The sequence below is a fragment of the Poecilia reticulata genome, linkage group LG17 (assembly GCF_000633615.1).
Source record: "Poecilia reticulata strain Guanapo linkage group LG17, Guppy_female_1.0+MT, whole genome shotgun sequence".
NCBI lineage: Eukaryota > Metazoa > Chordata > Actinopteri > Cyprinodontiformes > Poeciliidae > Poecilia > Poecilia reticulata.
In genome coordinates, this window is record NC_024347.1 from 15,878,415 (window position 1) to 15,897,749 (window position 19,335).

Below are 19,335 nucleotides of genomic sequence, written 5' to 3' on the forward strand. Positions count from 1 at the left end.
TAGATGGATGGATGATTAGATGGATGGACGATTAGATGAATGGATGAAAGACTGGATGGATGAACAGATGGATGTAGTCCAGTTTAAAACTGGACCTAAAATCCTGTCTCCTCTTCAGAAAACTAGAAATCTTCATCACTCGGTAAAATCAGTGCATCTCTAAATATAAGATGACAGAAAATCACCAGAAAATGTTTAAAACAGAGAAATTACTGAAACTCCAGCTTGTTTCATCTGCAGCATGAATCCTCCATCCCTTCACTCATTCACTTGAGAGGAAATGCCGTGTTTGTCCTGTAGGGGGCAGACTGACAATAAAATCAGCCTTCAGCAGGACATGCTGGCTGACCCAAGAGGAAGAGGAGGCGTTTGTCATGGTCCCTCCTGTTTTCTGTTTGACCCAGATAAACCTGCTCTGCTGCATACCGCAGGGACAGAAAGGACACAAGCAAACAAACACAGCAATCGTGCAGCTCCGCTGAGCGGCGCATGAACTGCTTCTGCAAGTCACAACAAGTTACAGAGAAAACATTTCCCTCTGACAAACGCTCAGCTGCTAACCCCACCAGGCACAGACTGCTGCTTACATACAGTAACTTTAAAGAAAAAATTACTTTTACGACTGTACTTTTTTACTTTTACTCGAGTACATTTATTATGAAGTGTTTATACTTTTACTTGAGTAAAATTTCTGGATTGTCAATGAATGGGAAAAAAAAAAATCACACTGCAGTTTTTAAGTTTCATAAGTTTTTACTGGAAGAAACTAATTTGGAAAAATTTCCTTTTGCTTGATTTTTTTTATTTATATGAATTATTGTAATTTTATCCTTCAAATACCTAAATTTCCACTTAACTTTATATTTTAATCTTATGTAATTTTTAAATATTAAATGATTGATGATTTTATCAGTTACTCAGAACTAGAGTAAACTTTTTTTTACCAAATACGTTTTTACTCTTAAGTAATTTCTTGGATGGATATGTTTTATTTTTACTTAAGTAAAAATATATTGAAGTATATACTGAAGTAAATTACCCAAAGTACGAAAAAATGACAAACAAAAAAAAATTAAACAATATTTAACTAATAAAAACTATTAAAAACACTCTAAAAAGTAATCAAAATGAACTAAATTAGACAAAAATGACTTAAAACTACAATGAAAACCCAAAATTTTATGACTCTGTTGGGATTTCTTCTTTTTAGCATTCCTCTTGTTGGAAAAGACATCACACACGGTACAAAAATGTATTTATTTTAAATAAAATGCATGAAATCATATCTCCAGAAATGGATTTTTCCAGATTTCAAAGATATAACTTCCATTACTGAAGTATTTTGAGCTACAAGAAGTCACTCTTTGCATCATCAGTTTCTCTCTAAATGTCAGGAAGTAGTTGCTGCCAAGCTGTATGAGTTTTTATCGGACCAGTGAAACCAGAATGGAGCTGTGACATCACCAGACTGAAACGGGAAGTCAGGTGTTTTTATCAGATCAGGTGTATGCAGGAAGAAACATCACACACACCCAGGCTGTGTTCTCTGAAATAATCTACAACAGGAGAGGAAAACTTCCGCAAACTGCTGGAAAATGTGTTAGCTGGGTTTTTAACTTTTTATTATATTTGACGAAATCTTTCCCAGTATGGCAAGCCGTTTTAGTGTAAAATCAGATCCACTACACTTACACTCCAGATATCTAAAGTTGTTTTATGACTAGACTAATTAGTTAATTACAATGTCTCTAATTGCATTTTGACTAGACACAATAACTATTTGCGATATTTCTAATTCTATTCTGACTAGTATAAATTACATCAGATTTACTATTAATTTGTATGGAAGCTTTAATTCAAGATATTTCAAATTAATAATTGGCTATCTGAAACATTTCAGTCTCAGAAAATTATGACTAGTCGTAAAGTAATTGTAAGTTCTCACTTTTTGTTCTGGCTAATCGTAATTCTAATTAAAGATATCTTAAATGTATTTCAGATAGGAAAAGTATAAATTTGACTAGTGCAAATTAAACTGCAAATGTCCTGAAAGCAAATAATGACAAGGCAAAAATAAATGAGAGATATCTGGAATTATAAATCTGACTAGTCAAAATTTATTTTATGATATCTCCAAATGAATTAGAAGAATCTGTAGTTAGATGGCTTTCCCATTTCAGATGTATTGAATTAATAGTCTAACTACAGTCGGAATAACATTATTGATATCTTGAATAAGTAAAAACAAAACAAAAAAATCACCTGTTTACTTAACATTGTGAAATGAAATTTAAAAAATAATAATTTTAAAAGTAAAAAAAGGTTGTTTTTTTTATCTTTAAGTCACCATTTTCAGCTTGGAACTGAGCTGTCAGTAGCATGTTTAGCTTTTCAAAGGCGTTTTTAATTGAATTGTGTTTGTTCAAAGAGAATAAATAGGAAATTTTTTTAAAAAGTCTTCAAGTTTATAAAGTTTTGCACTTTGCATTTCCCACAGTGCTCAGTTCTTTCTACATTGTGGCTTTTTCTAACAATTTTGTGTAGAAAACACAAAATGTGGCCGCTTGAACATCTCAGTAGCTGCGTTTTCATTACAAATATGTGCAAAACTTTGTTTATATTGGGATAACGTCAGAAAGTTTAATGTTTCCATTAAATAAAAAATGCGCTTAAAATCACTTGTGGATAAGTTTGTTCACACACCAAGCCTATAAACATCCAGCAGTAACATCCAGTTGTTGATCACATGACGCACACGTTTCCATTTCAATTGTTTCAGTTATACATCTGAAAAACCACCTGATCCTAACACAAAAACCTTTCAGCAACAAATTTGGATATTTGCAAAATTGACGTGTTTCAATTAAGAGAATTTATTTTTGTAATTTGCATAATTTTATGGTCAATGGCAGTTCAAGAGAGGCTTACACACAATTCTTAATTCAGATATATAAAAAAATAATTTTAGTAGTCATAATTACATTTGAATTGTAATAAAGGATGTGTTTACCCTTCAAATGACGAATTTGGTTATGACATATGTGATATTAGATATTAAATATATATCCATCTAACATATCTTGAATGGAGTTTTGATTTGTCAGAATGTAACTGAAGATAATCTTGAATTATTATTCAGAATCTGAATGCAGACGTCAAAATTTAATTTTAGATCTCGCGAATGTAATTACGGATTTAATGTTAAAACAGCTTGCCATACATCACTTGGATGTGTAAAACACTGACTGCATAAAGTGGAAAACATTCAAAGGAAAGCAGTAGAAACAAACTGAACAGAAAGGTCCAGAAGAGTCCCAAAGTGACCCTGAATTTGTTCAGACCCGTTTACGTCTTTTCCATGCAGTGACCTCAGTAAATCCAAATGGATCGAAAAGGGAGGACGATTGGAAACGAAACACTTCTGTCGGCTGATTTTAGCTAAATGAAGCAGAGGAAAAACAATGACCAGCCTGCAGGAAGTCTGAACTCCAAGTGACTTTATGAAGCTCAAATCAGGAAAAGGCAACAACCCAACAGGCTGCAAGACAACAAACTACTGTAGTTCGTCTACAAAAGACGAGACATTGACAAAATGTCGTAAATCAAGATCTATGTGGAGTTTATTTTTTTTAAGTAGATTTGTCACAGTACCAAACTGTCAGAAACGCTCCCAAAATGTGACTCGTGTTCTTGTTTTTACTCCAACGCTGACTAACTTCTGCTTTTCAGTGAATCACAAATGAGTCAAACATCGGAAACAATGACGGTGAAGGAAAGAGAAGAAACTGAATGAAAGAGAAAACCAGGGAAAATGTACGACTGCTGGTCCAAAAAGAGGACAGAAAGGGTCTAAATCAGGGCGTCCAAGTGCAGCCATTTGTGGCCCCTGGATTAGTTTAGTGTGGCCCAATTAAGATATTGCTGTTCTCATCTCTTAATGAACACGTTGGATTTTATATGAAAGGACTGAAATCTTTGGTTTTGTTTTTATCCATTTCATAGCTTGAAAAACTTAGAAAAAGCAGAAGTGGACAGGTTAAAGCGCTCAACATCGAGAGCTCATGTAAATAATAATAAACCCGGAGCGAAGATATCATCATCTTCCTCCATCAAGGTAGAAAGTTAATTTTTATAATTACTTCCCAAGTCTCTTTAACAATAGCTAAAGTAAAACCTAAGGATATTTGACATTTTGAGCTGTTTATGGTGATTTCTCACATCCGTGGAGAACATCATGAGATCAGCATGACTAAACAGGAGCGCGGCAGCCGGAGTGATTAACGTCGACGCTGAACAGATGTGCAGCGGAAGCGTAATTCTCCAGATGTGAGCTTACGTCACGCTAAAGGAGTCTGGAGCGGCAGCTGTCTGGGACATTCCCTGCAGGCGTGGACGCAAACATGCGGCCGCCGTGCTTATGAATGCGCTGAAGTTCTTCAACGGACACCGAAGGGCAAAGATGGCGTCACAACTGTTGCTACGGGAACCGTATATGTAGGGTTTGTACATGTTTCCCACACTAAAATTCAAACACTTTTCAAACCTTTTCAGTTAATACAAATCAACTAAAAATGGAGCTTTTTAGTTCAATCCACTATTAAATGATATATTTTATTACCGGTACGCCGTTCAAGCTCACCCAGAAAACCAAACAGCAAATAGTAAACAGTCACACAGCTACATAAAGATATAAACACAAGATATTTTCTCCTAAAGCCATAAATTTGCCAGTGTTTTTGGACACATTCAGCCCCCTCAGTGGGGATTTTAACATGTACACAACAAATATAAAAACTGTCAGAAGGAAAACAAGCACAGTTGGTTTTAGCGTCACCCAGATAGCGATGTTTACTTCTCTCCGCCTGCAGCAGAGCGCGTCAACAGAAACACCATCACACAATTTGCCAAACATTTCCCACTAAATAGCAAACGGAGAAACCTTGACTGAAAGGCAGAACACCTGCAGCTTTATGTCCCAAAAAACGACCAATTAGTGGCGGAACAATTACACAAATAGCAGTTTTCTTGGCTGCATTTAAGCGTCTCTTAAGATTTTAACTCCCCAAACTGCAAGCGCAGCGCTGACACAGCGTAAAAGTTAAGGAATTAAAGGCAAAGTTTTGTGAGTGAGAAAGCATTTAACTCACTGTCAGGTACTGCTACGACTAATTTAAAGCACCAAAGTGATCGGAGCATAATAAGGCAGATGGCTGCATACATGGCTGTGTGTTTATTTGCGATGCTGTATAATCCCCCTGCAGCAGGCATGGCGCATTCAGTTCGTGCTGCTGCAAAGCATTCCTGGTTTTATCAAATTACTCAAAAAAAAAAAAAGAAACTAGAAACCTGCAGGTTTAGCAGCAAGTGAAGCAACTTTACAAGATTAACTAGAATGGTTATTTCACAAGCGTAGACTTAAAATAATGAGTATTTCTTAATGATTCTTTTAGAAATTGATTATTCTGATGATTAAATGTTTAATCAGATAAAAAATTTGGCACATCTAGCAGGTTTTTCAGTTAACCACTTAAGCTTATTTTATGTACCATTAGAAATATGTGTAAAAAGATACAAATAAACAATTCAATTACTTTTTAAAATAAGAAAATAATTGTTTTATTGACTAAAATGCAACAACATAGCATTCATTTGATGCATCTGTAATGACAAAAATACTTCTAACAACATGTGAAAAACAACATGTGTTTTGATAAATCGATTTATAATTTGAGATTTTCCTTTTTCTTACTTTCTTTTTGTACAGAGTTTAAAGAAGGAGAAACAAACGATGACATCTGAGGAGTTCAGGGTAGAACATGTTTACTAAAAAAGCAGGTTATTTGATCTAAAATGCAACGTTTATACAGTTTGGGTTCAATTACTGCTCTGGCCTTTTTTTTAGTCAGTCCACTGAAGTTAACGATTATAATTCATTCCTAAATTAGTTGACAGTTGTTTCAATAATGGGAAGAAAAAGATAGAAAACAGAAAAATGATCAGTTATGCAAAAAGAAATGATTGACGTGGTTTTAATTTATTATGTGATTAGTTGATTTATTCCAACATCCCGAGTCGCAGCAATTTTGTTAGATTTTAATTTAAACAAAAAGTTTGTTATAAAAACTTACAAAAATGCTGTTTTCAAATCACACAGACCAAAGCAGAAACTGAGCGTCCATTGATGATAAGAACAAGTAACATTTCTGTTTTTCTCTGCTGTTTGGGGTCATATAATGACACACAGTTTCAGTGCAGAGCTGTTACATCCAGATGTGCCTGACGACCAAAACCAGCAGCTGTAAACACGACTGGCAGCTATTTTCATGACGCAGACGAAGGTCTTTCAGAGTCCCAATGTGGCGTTTGTACTTTCAGGGGCATGAATGAGGCCATGTTGACCCGGAGAACAGAGCCACAACACAGACGTGCTGCCTTTAGCTTAGCACGGTATTAATGACCAGATGAAAGACGGCTCAGACGGAGCTGCAGCTACAAAAGCAGGCTTTCTTCACTTAAAAGGGAAATGTCTTAATTAAATGAAATGCTTGCTAAAATAAGAAAGTATGTCCTCAAGGATTACATCGCTCTCTGGAAATAAGTTACTGACCGCAGATTAGCAGAGCAGGCATTAAAAATGGCCTCCGGAATGAGTGAGTGACTACAAAATATAAAAAAATCATGTGAAAATCTATGCACTGTAAAAAATGGAAAATCTTACCCTGCAATTTTTGTTTAGTTTCTAGTGCAAATATCTTAGAGCAAGACAAACTAAGTTGGAAATAAATTTACAGAAAAAATGGGAGCTTGTTTTAAAACTATAATTCCTCAATATTGATGAAAAAGCACCATTTCCACCAGCAGATTATTTCACACTGGAAAAATGTTAGTTATTTACTTGGAACAAGTTCATATCTTGCTGAAAAGTTACTTGTAAGTTAATCTTATTTCAAGTATACCAAGATATTTAAACTAGAAGGCAAGTGAAAATCCTTGGTAAGATTTTGTGTTTTTGCAGTGCTTCATGTTCAATTTAACACCTTTGCATTCAAGAGCGTAGCTTAAAATTTAAGTGTGCATTCACATCAGCACTCTTTGGTCTGCTTTAATCAGACTCTAGTTCGTTTGTCAAGAACGTCTGGTTCAGTTTGGGGTGGAGTGAACGTGAAATTGAACAAAACAAATAATAATAATCTGGTCCGTCTACAAAACCTTGGTTCCGGTTTGGTTGAAGTGAACTCTGGTGCTATTCAAATGCATATGTGAATGCCAAGCAGACAAGAAACTGCTCCAACAGCAGGAAGCGCACTACAGTACAGGGCATTCTGGGTAAATGTAACCAAAACAAATGCACTAGCCAACCGCTAGTGGGAGAAATGACTTGTCTTTTACCAAAAACAAAAAAAAAATCCTATATTGCTAAAATGTAACGCCACTCCATCTTTGTTTACATTTCGTAAAGAAGGAAGTTGTGTTTAGTGTCGTCTTCTCAGTGTCGTTTTCTTCAGTGGTTCTTGGTGCAGCGCCCCCACAGGTGAGGAAGGGAACAGTGCAGTGTGAAAGGGAACCACAGCAGCTGAAAATGCAACAAATGTTGCAATTTTGTTCCCCAATCAAACCGTGTTAAAACACCCTAAATGTCAAATAATTTAATCAGTTAAACATAATTATCAAAATTTAGCTGCGTGTTAAAAGTTGACGCATTATTTTTGCCTCATAAGTAATTTTTTTCCTATCTTTTAACGTCCAAATAACACATTTCAAATTAATAATAATAATCTGCTAAAACAGTTTAACAGTTTCATCTTCATAGAAAAGCAAAACATCGCCTACTTAAATGCTTCCTTTTAAGAATAAAGCTAAGAATAATAATGAGCAAAACGTCTCTGCTTCATGTCACGTTTAGCTTTTTCTAAGATGTAATGTGGGTTCCATCAAGAAAAAAATAAAAAGTGACAAAAAAAAACTTTAAAATAAAAAAATATGAATAACTGAAGTGGAAATGTATTTATCCAGATGTCTGTGAAGACAAAGTTTCACCACCTGGTCGAAAGACGAAAAGAAAGCAGAAAAATTACAGAAAATCAGAGAAAAAAAAAAAATGAAAGTACCAGGGACCCAAAGTGGGCGAATGGACCAAACTGATGAGTGGGCTGTGGAACAACAACGAGTCACGCTTCAGGCAAAAACACAAGAAACCTGACCAAAAATAACAACCAAACCCAGAAATTAGATGATTACTGTAAGTGAAGCAGAGGGAGACAAATATTACAACACTAAAAATAACAAAAACTTTCTCTTTTTCCTATTTATGCTGCTTTAATGAGGCCAGTTTACTCAACTAAAACCAAATTCAACTTTAAATTCCCAGAGGTTACGACGCTGCTTTTGGGAGAAATGATTGTAAACCAGTCCAGATTTATGAGGGCGATACAGTGCTGGCCTAATTGGGCTAACTGGGTTACTGGTCTGACGAGTGCTTTGAATAGGACCTACTTACAGATGGACCCAGTTCAGACGGGTGTATACATTTTTTCTTACTAGTTTAACTCCTGAAAAACAAACAAAACCAACTTTTGATTGATGTTTTTTAGTTCATCTTGAATATTGACATTTAAAAAGAGAACTATTTCAGTGGCATCTGAATCAGAGGAAGTTTTATTATTGGAAGGAGAAATAAAATAAATGCAAAGTAAGGATTACTGCAACTGTGCAAAAGGGAAGCTGTGACACAACAATGGCTCAGTTTTAGCATCTGAACCACTACAGCTTTAAATAGGGCTTTGGAAATGTATTTACAGGAAGGAAAACCAGTAAATCTGTAACTGGGGCTGAAATGGTGGCTGAGCTGCCAGATCACAAATCACTGCATTATTATGTAGATACAGTTGAAACTCTAAATTATTCATTCCCTCAGCAGGTTTTCTATTCAAAATAATCTTTAACCAAGAGGCTTGTTTCTGAAATAAAACAGGCATTTTTCAGATGACAAGACAATGCAAAAAAATCTGATGTTATTTACATTTTAATTTTAAAAATGGCAAGTCGGAATTAATTATATCCTTAGTAGTCATTTAAAAACCTCATTATTCACGAGGCTAGCTGTGCTTCCATTGAACATATAGTTACTCGAATTGGAATTACGAAAACAAATTTGTTTAATGTAAACGCTAAAAAAAAAAACTTGTTTTTTGTGCTGGGATGATGTCATTTTTTTCCCGATTGCACTAAAATCAGTGTATTTGCAAAACTGAAATTGAAACTCTTTTTCTCATCAATTGAGTTATAAGATCAACAGCAAGATGTTACTACTGGTGAAAACGACAAAGAAGAAGACAGGAAGTGGTAGGATGTTGGCAGCATGGTGTGCTTCTTTTTAATGGCTTATCTAATAAACTTATCCACGTGTGAGTTTAATTGTGTTTCTTATGTGATGCCAACACCACAATTGCAAAATTTTGTTTTTTCAGTACATCTGTAATGGAAATGCAGCTACTGTTGCCAACTTAACGGCATCTCAGACTTTAAATATAATCTTACAGAAGAACACCATATCTGACAAACTGCAAAAATGTCTCCAGAACGTTTTGATAATCAAAAAGTTTAAGGTTTTAACCTGATTTATACATTTTTTAGATCCCATTCTTCATGTCAAATGCATGATAAAGTCCCATTTTATAACTTGGAGAATATAAATGTTCAAGCTTTGGTACTGAGAAATACATTTTACAAAACAAAAAAAGTATTTATCTTGTTCTTTAAAAATAGTAGTCAAACCAGGAAGTCAGCTGTTGACTGGAATATGGTCTTTAAAAGGAAACTTAATTTTCTCAGACATGGCTCCGATTCATTCAAGTTGCGGGAGAGAGAGAGCAAGACTTCCAGAAGATAACAAGAAGCATTACTAGATGGATTTTAAACACTTTGGAAATCTCTCAGTTGATTATTAATCAACATCTCTGAGAAATACAGAGGGAGAATGCTAACTGTGCTAATCATGCTAACTGCTGGAGACTGTTTAAAATGAGAACCCCGTTATTAAAACAATACAAGTCAAGAAGTCAGCAGCTGCTGGATGAAATGGCACAGAGTAAAAAAAGTTCACAATATTTAGTTTGAAGCAGAGCAGAAGAACCGGTTGAGAGTAATGAACTGCAAAACAGACAAACACAACCAGATTTACCCGTTTTTCTGGGAAATTGTGAAATGTAGTTTTACAATAAATGCTCTTTCTGTTGACTACTTTTACCAGAATCATCTGCTCTACCTGCCAAACCCAAATGATGATAATCATCTTTTATAAAATACTTTCAGCTGCAACAAGTGAAGAAAACTTTTATGCCATTAGATGGCAAAACAGCAAAGTTTTCTCTTTTAAACAGAACAACAGTCAGCAGATTACCTTGTAAAACTAAGTTAGATATTTAAGTCATTAATAATTCACAGCCGCTGCTGTGGAAACTTTTATCAGTTAGCAGTGGTTATTATTTTATGGCGTTTTTTTCTTGTAGAATCAAAATCAGAGTGAGTGAAATGTAGAATATCAGAACTCAACGGTTTTGCTTCCTTGTCGTTTTTGCAGCTCATTCTAGCAGATACATGATTTATTCACAGCAGAATCCTGTATCGACAAGTTTCTGCACACCTTAAAAAATGCAGCGGAGGTGAAGGGGGGGAAAAGATTGTTTTTTTTTTTCCACCATCCTCACATATTTCTCTCCACCGGCTACAGAGAAGAGAAATCTTGCTTTCCTTGCAGCCACATGCCTCGACAGTGAAGCTTTTCGTAGAAAAGGAGGAGAACGATCAAGAGAAAACAGGAGAAGAGAAATCCCTCTGGCTAAAGATGATCCTTCAGTATGGCTAGTGTGAAACACGCAAGGACTTCTGCTGGTAAACAGGACTGTAGTAACAAAAAACAGGAAAACAACTAAATTGAATATGAATTTATTGCACTAGTCACAGATTTGTTGCTCTTTAATACTACAGGTGGGCGATATGGTAAGAATGTTATCTTGATTTTCTGTGGTGCTGTTGTGATAACTATAAAAATCAGGTTAAAATCTATAACTTCTTTTTTTAGACTGTATCGGAAAATATCCATAGCGCCACAAACTGTTCCAGAAAAATATTCCCATTTTCCTACAAAAACTACACTTCAAGAAATATTTTGAAGTGGAGAAAATAGTAAAAATAAAAATAAATATTTTTTTACAATAAATGATAAATGTCCTATTAAATCAAAATACTAATTGGGAAAAAAAAACCAACCCTCCACACATCACACTGCTAGCAGAACAGGTTTTTATATTATGTAATGTTTGGTAGATGGCAGGCATGAACATTTTCACCATCCGGCTCAAAATGTGCTTAAAAATATATTTTTTGAAATACTTTTTTTTATTCTTTTCATTTTTATTTTGTTTAGATAAAAGAAATATGTAGAAAAAACATATTAAAATGGACTGATTAGCACATTAAAAGCTCATTGATGCCAATAATGCTAACTAACAGTGGTGGGCTCTTCTGCTAATAAAAGAGCTAATTTTAGAAAACATTCAGCTAAAGCTAAAGCTAAACATTTAGCTTTAGATTCCCCTAATCTAATCTTATCAGATAACGTCTAAAGCACTAATTTACTTGGCTGTTTTCTAAAATTGCAGTTGAATAAAGTTTAACATTTATGTAGCACTTTCATGTTAGCAGAACTAATGTTTATAATTAGTGCTTCAGGGTTAGTGCTACTAACTTTTTAGTTAGCGGTGACCACCACTGCTAATTAAGGTAAAACACCAAAATAAAAAGATTACCATCTCTTAAGGAGGAGAAATGCAAAGAGAAATGATCTAGAAACCAGATTCAAAGGATTTCTAATAATGTAAATCATAATAAATACCTTTAAATGCAGGAAGTTGGGTTGCAAAACTGTTTAAAATGCACAACAGAAAAGGTTGAAGAAAATCCACAAATAGAAAGAACTGCACTGCACAGGTGCTGCTGTAACCTGACTTCAAAATGACTCCAGGCAGTTTTCCATCTCATAGCTTCCAGTCGGGGGTTGAAGCAGAGCGGAGAGAAAAGCAGCCAGAGATAGAAACAGGCTGTGATTGCCTCTGGTAGCAAAGCAAAAACCTGCAAGGTCATTCTAATGGGAGCTTTAGAGATACAAAAAAAAACTTAAATAATTTTCACTCCGTCTTAAAAACAAACTGTAATCATTTCTCACTCAGAAGTGTGTCAGATAAAATGTGTGCAGACCTTTCATATCCAACCAAGCAGATGTTTCTCATCCTTAAACACTTTCAGATATATTAACTAAATGAAGTTGTGAAGAAGAGCAGCGAACCAAAATGGGCTCAATTTAAATTACAACTTAAACCCAGTGAGAACATGACCAGATATAAATCAGTAAATAGCATGATAGATTAAAACAAACTCAATAATTTCCATTTGCATGATTTATAATTTTTCTCTTGTCTATTTTGACCAAAAACTGGATAACAAAAGTCTTCAGTCTGGTGCTTTGGTCTCAACTAGATCTTTTTTAAAGGAAATTTTTGTGTATTTGTCTTTTCTGTTGTTTTGTTTAATTTATTTTTGGATATTTTAAATGTCTTCCAGTTCCGGTTTTAACTGTTCATCAGAATTCAAAGTTTATTGATCTTTTAAAGTGTGTTCCTGCATCATTGTTACCATTATACTACTTTAAAATGGTCTGTAAAGAGTAACATAATTTATCTCAATAACTTCTGGGACAATTTATCATCAGGCAAAATTTGTTTGTTTCAAAACATGACTTGGCAAAGCGTAGATAACCATAAGCATCAACTTTAGATTCATAAACTCTATCTTTCCTTGATGAGAAAAATTTATTTCCCATTTAGATCAACCATAATTTCACTGGGTTTAAATTGTAATTTTGGTTTTAAATCCAAATTAGCAAATTAGTTGATCACATTTCTGGTTTGTGACATGTAAAGATGCAAGGCACAGAAACCTGTTCAGGTCCAACCGGTTGAACAAGATCGAGAGGAAAAGCTGTGCAGAACGACAGAAAACCAAGGATCGTGTGAAGACTTTAACTCCATAGAGAAATCAAGAAGAAGAAGAAAAAGAAGAAGAAAAGAGTAAACATTTTATGAATCTCCTAATCGAATCCAAAATAAAGTAATCTCCTCAAAACGGGAAGTACAGAAGAGAAAGCTGTCAGTGTGCATCCAGTTCCCACCATGACTCAGCACTATACTCACTCTGTAATGTCCATTCTTTTAATCTTTTGTCAAGTCGATTCAATCGCCGCCTCCCATAGGAAGGGGATTTCTGCACAGATCACTGTGAAATGTGCAAACTCAGGCTGACACGCTGGGAGCCGGCAGACATTCAAGGTTGTACAGGCGGTGTCAGCTTGACAGGTGAACACAAGAGCTTTGGAGAGGAGACTCTACGCATGACGGACCGACTTATCCTGCTAACACTATCGACTATGTGACACGGATACTTCAAAGGGTGTTTTACATTCAGCACTGGCTCATTTTGGAGGTTTTTCCACAGCTCAAGCCTCCAGCATACATCCAGTCTATGGAGACAATTTAATCAAATTTTTAAGAAATTAGTTTGATATGAGGCTGATTTCAGTGATTACAAAAAAACAAAGGATTTTATATGTAATCATTGCGACTAAAGGCACGGAGGAGTTTCTCTAGATTTTAGTCTTTTAATCCTGGAAATCTTCTTCAGGTGATAGAAGACCGACTTTGTAACCTTCTTAATGCGACTCTGAAGGTTCAGGTCAGAGTCTATGACGACACCCAGATTTTAGGCCTGATCATTAGTTTCTAGTTGTAGAGGTAGAGGTAATTTCTTTATATATATAGCACATTTTCAGCAATAACGCAGTACAAAGGGCTTTACATTAATTAAAAGAAAATGGGAACAAAACAACAAAACCAATAGAAAGACACAAAGGCAACCAAAAAAAACAAACAAAAAAGCTAAATGTTGGTTCCCCATGTTTGATTCTTGTTCTGGGTTGCTGAATACTTCGACAGTTGATAAACTAACAGAGGTTTCTCGATTAGTGATCGTCCATTAATAGGTCCAAATTTAATAACTTCAGGTTTCTTTCTGTTCAGTTGAAGAAAGTTATGGCACATCCACACATTTATTTGTTGCTTTAATGGGTTCATAGTAATGTTGAGACATTGCAATATAGAGCAGAGTATCATCTGCATAACTAGGATAACTTAGATTTTTTCTTGTAACAATCTGAACTAGCAGGATCACATTAACGTGGTTACCTTGTTTACAAAAGGGAAACGTAACTTTAAAAAAAATACTGCGTCTTTCTGCAAAGTCTACTGTAAGCTAACTAGCTAAACCAGCTAATTAATTAGCTATAGTATCACTTTAGCAAACTAAGAACACATCAACACAAAATATGTTTAGGCCTTATTCGAAACAATGTGCCCTACCACTGTGTAAGTCTGTTAAAAACTTAGTTTCTTTGCTGCTTGATCAAATTCAAAATGACAGCATTTTATATTAAAGCTAAGTCTTAAAGAGACACCAGGGTTTTGGTTTTGTAGCAGTCTGGTTAAAAGATCTCCAGCTAACGATGAGCTGCACAGTGGCGCAATTGGTAGAGCTGTTGCCTTGCAACAAGAAGGTTCTGGGTTCGATTCCCGGCCCGGGTCTTTCTGCATGGAGTTTGCATGCGTGGGTTTTCTCCGGGTACTCCGGTTTCCTCCCACAGTCCAAAAACATGACTGTCAGGTTAATTGGTCTGTCTAAATTCTCCCTAGGTGTGAGTGTGTGTGTGCATGGTTGTTTGTCCTGTGTGTCTCTGTGTTGCCCTGCGACAGACTGGCGACCTGTCCAGGGTGACCCCGCCTCTCGCCCGGAACGTTAGCTGGAGATAGGCACCAGCAACCCTCCTGACCCCACTAAGGGACAAGGGTGCAAAGAAAATGGATGGATGATTAAAAGATGAATCAGCCAGCCATTACTTCACATTGCAAGCTGCTGCCATCATGCCTGTGAACACCTGCCTTGGCATGTCTGAGTTAATTTATGGTTAAACTCCAAATAAGGAGGCCTTCAGCTACGAGGAAATGTTGGAACCCGTTTTGTCCTACGGGCGCCACATCTCATCAAAAATGAGGCAATCAAGTTTCACACACAGAGAGGCTTTGAAACTTTTGTGCAAGCAGAAACGCTACCGGAAATAAAAGAGGTTGCACATGAGCTTAGCCACTCCCGTAACTCCGTCTGGGTGGATCCAGATCTCGTTTCTGTAACCTTGAATTGCAGAACACATTGACCAGACCGGTGTCAGACAGAGAGATTGAAAAGGCTCAAGCTGGGGTGATCTGATCATTTCAGTTTGCTGCCATGTGTAAACCGGTTTCTCCAACCTTTGACCTCTGATCTGTAAGGCCATATCAACAACTAACAACAAATCTAGAAACTAAAATGAAGCTTTTGCCTAATAGGAAATAAAAATCAACTGCTAAAGAGCTGTGACTTTCTGCAGACATATATATAACTGTAAGCTTTTAGTAGATCGTAGGTATTTGTGACCAAACCAGTCTGATTGGACTGTTCTGATTTAATAAAAACAGCAAAGGCATTTTCAATTCAACCAGCTACAGCCAAAAAATAATAGAATTTAATTGTTTTATTTAAACAACATGAGTCTGCTAACTTATATAAAGGTGGAAAATAACTGTTTTATAGAACAAGGCCAGCTGAGTGAGCCCTTCCTATGATAATAATCTTTATTTAACCAGGTTTGTCTCATTGAGGTGAAAAAATCTCTTTTACAAGAGAAATCTGTTGCAGACTGGCTGCATGTAAAGAAATGGAAGAACCAAACAAAAGATAAACTTACAATAAAGCAGGCAAATGACTCATGTAAAGGAATTGCACTTCTGCAAAACATACAGTCTTAAAAACATTCAGATATGCAAAGAGAAGAACGAGAAGTCGCCCACAAAATCTTAAGCTAAAAAGCAATAAATTAAATTATCTATTGGTGCTCCTTTGTATATATTTATTGCAGATACAGAAATATTGATAAAACCACAATTTTTTATTGCCTCTTTAATCAAAAACATTTTTTATTTGGTTTTATGAAAGCACAGCAGATAAGAGCTAAAGCTGAAGGCTGCCGACCCTTGGATATGAACCATCCTTTTTACATTTGATAAGTTGCAGTTATGCTTGTGCCGGAAGGCGAAACAAACTGAACTTTTTTACAATAAAGACATTAAGAAAGGCATTAAAAGTAGGCAAACAGAAAAATTTTAGAATCAACATTTATAGATTTGAAATTCACTTATTAAATTCACGTAAATGTGATTTAAATAAAACCAAAAGTTTAACCAATTCTAGATTTCTGAATCACAACTAAATCTGCTTTTCAAGCACACAAGTTTGATTCAAGACAAACAACCTCCAAGTTTTAATGGCATGGCAGTTCATGTATTTATGCAAAATCTTAAACCAAAATGTAAACCCGGTCTGTTTGTTTCAGCTTGAAACAGAAAAAGTAACAATTAACCATGATGCTGACAGTATTTCTGAACTGCCACAATCAAAGGATTTTAAACAGCTTGAACAGAATCACGGACATATTTTAAAGTTTAGAAACTATAACTTTTTAAAAACTTGTATACAGAAAATAGGGGATTGCAAACCCCTAAACAGAAAAATGTTGTTAGAAAGAAGAACTCAGATGAGTGAAAGTTTGGAAAAACTGGAGATACTCAGTTTTTCCACCATAAAGTTTCTCTGCATCTTGAATTTGCTGACAGAGCTACAACACAAACTGAAAACATTGAATTAATTTCATGCAGAGAAGCTAGAAAACGTCCATTTTGATAAAGTGTGAATAAAAATGAGCCAATGCTTTAAATCTGTGAAGAGGGTTAGTTATTTCTGCAAGACCTCATGTTTTAACTTTACTAAAGGCTCAAAGAGCAATCATTTTTATTTAAGAGACTTTCAGCAACACACAGATACTCTGAAAGAGACATTTACACTATCATTTCAAAACCAGATTCCAAGTTAGCGTGTTAAATAATTATCCGATTTTTTGACTTCACAAAGAACAAAGTGCACCAAGACAATCACTTCGGCTGGATGAAGGAAACCGTAATGCATGCTGCGTCAGCTAGAGAAGCAAGAGCACACATGGGCTGGGCAGGAAGTAAACCTCTATTTACATTAGAGGATTTTATTGTATGGAGCTACAGTTAATTGTTAATCGCTTAGCAGCTGCACAGAGTCTGTCAGGAGGAAACTGATGGCTTTGCTTAGGATTTGAACTGCTCTGGAATGGTTGTAGAGATAAAGAAGGTTTCATGAACGCTACGTCTCAGTAAATCTGAATATTGTGTTCAGATGAGGCTCATTTGTCAGATTTAATGATTATTTTAGTAATCGATTCTCCTGACAAATAATCGAATTGAAATAATTTAGAAATTATTTAAGCACTTATGCCTGTTTATACAACATTGTAAATTAATTTTAAAAAATGCAAAGAAATGAATATAAATAATCACTTTGTTGCCTAAAGTGGAGTAACTTAACGTTCCTTTTGGTGACGTTTGATCATTTGTAGCAAAAGATGCAGCTGCAGCTAAAAAAATAGCATCAACATGCGAAAAACCCAGGACTTTTCTGCATGACTTCACATCAATCCTTCTATTATTTTTTGGATAAACCTAATAACTGGTAGAAAAAGGTGCTTAGTAGTATTTTTATTTTTTTTTTCTTAAAGAAATTGAACCTAGTGAGGCTAAAATTACCAATTAATGAAACAAAAGTTCATTTTTTTAAATTTTAAATGCAAAATTTATAATTTTTTGTAGTTTTCATCTTAATTACTGCTCTGATTGTGTTGTTTTTTTCAGCAAATGCCTTTTTTGAGTCTATATCCTCCAGTTAATGATTAATCAATTACTAAATTAGTTGATGATTAATCGATTCATAGCAATCAATTCGATTATTGCTAGTCAGATTAAAAGTAACATTTGAAAATAATCCTTTAGCAGATATTAAACATACTTTTTATCAAGCCCTCATTCCTGAATAAAAATCTTTTTATCTTTGATTAGTCACGTTTTTATTCATTTTAGTAGAACATAATCATTATAAAAACAGAAATAAAGGTCTGAAAACATCAGTTTGTGTATAGTTAGCTTATATAATGTATTTTACTTTGTGAAATAAATCAACTTTTCAATTATAAAATAATTTATTGAGATGAATTTGTAAAGAAACGACCCAAACACATAAAGTAATTTGGTCCAAAACACACTATCTATCAGCGAGGGAGTTGGTGCTGAGAATTTCATCTGCAATTCAGAGAAGTAATTGTTCCATCTTTCATATTATTCATGTGAATCACCTGCAGAGTTTATTGAAAATCCCAAAGTTAATACCACAGAATGATCTGTCCTCACTGAAACTCCTGTGTCATCATCGGTTCTGCCCAGAGCTCATCTCACCAGGCAGCTGTCCAAACAAACGTTACGTAGCTGACGGTTATGTAATGCATAGAGTCAAACGCTGAGTGCATCCTCTTGGCTGCCCTGCCGCTTCCCACACTCTGATAAAATATTTCAGGTTAACTCAAAACTTCTGAAATACAGATTAAATCAATGCCTTTACACTCAAAAGTCTTCTCTGAGGCAAACTTCAGTGGTAAATGTTCTCTACTGCACTGGCAGCAGAATCATCAATGAAAACAAAATGAGCACAAAATTAAAACTAAGTCTTTGTGTGCAACAGAAAACTATGAATCAACCGTATCACCTGCATTAACTAAATGTCACACAACAAAAGTGAAGGTTGCACTGACTTTGCAGAAAAAAAATGTGCTGTGCACAAAGGCAGATAAACTTGCAGCAGCTATTAAAGGCAGAGATAAAGAATGTGGCTTACCGTCTCATTCTCGTCTGGGTACATACTGTCCAACAGCAGAGTCAAAGCTGCAGAGAAACAATAAGCTTTGCAGCCAGCAGCACTGACGAAGGATGCTGATGATGCAGAGGATCACAGCAGTTCCTGCCTATTCACCAACTCTCTCTCTGTGTGTGTGTGTGTGTGTGTGTGTGCGTGTGTGTGTGAGTCTGACTTGTCCCTGTGGCAAACCAGATGATCCCACTATGAGAAACCCCTCAAACCCTCCTCTTATACATCGACTCTAACTCACTGGTTCTTACATAAACAGAGAGGGAGAGGGGGAAATCAGCAGTGCCCTGCCACAACAAACGAAGCTTGACCTGTCCTTTCATAATGCCATAATGCTGCCCTGACACACACGCCGCAGCT

General features: G+C 35.5%; 1 protein-coding gene across 5 annotated transcripts in view; it reads right to left on the reverse strand.

Moving 5' to 3' along the window:
* The window catches only part of LOC103479478 (rho GTPase-activating protein 12-like), a 61,820-nt gene that overhangs the window by 24,955 nt on the left and 17,530 nt on the right, over nt 1-19,335 (reverse strand). The window contains exon 1 of one of the 5 annotated variants that reach the window (XM_017310190.1): nt 18,946-19,142. The exons of the other annotated variants lie outside the window; for them this stretch is intronic. Coding sequence (XP_017165679.1) covers nt 18,946-18,969 — 24 coding nt within the window. The 5' untranslated portion in view covers nt 18,970-19,142. Of the gene's footprint in view, nt 1-18,945; nt 19,143-19,335 lie in introns of those variants that run through there. 5 annotated transcript variants of the gene reach the window in all.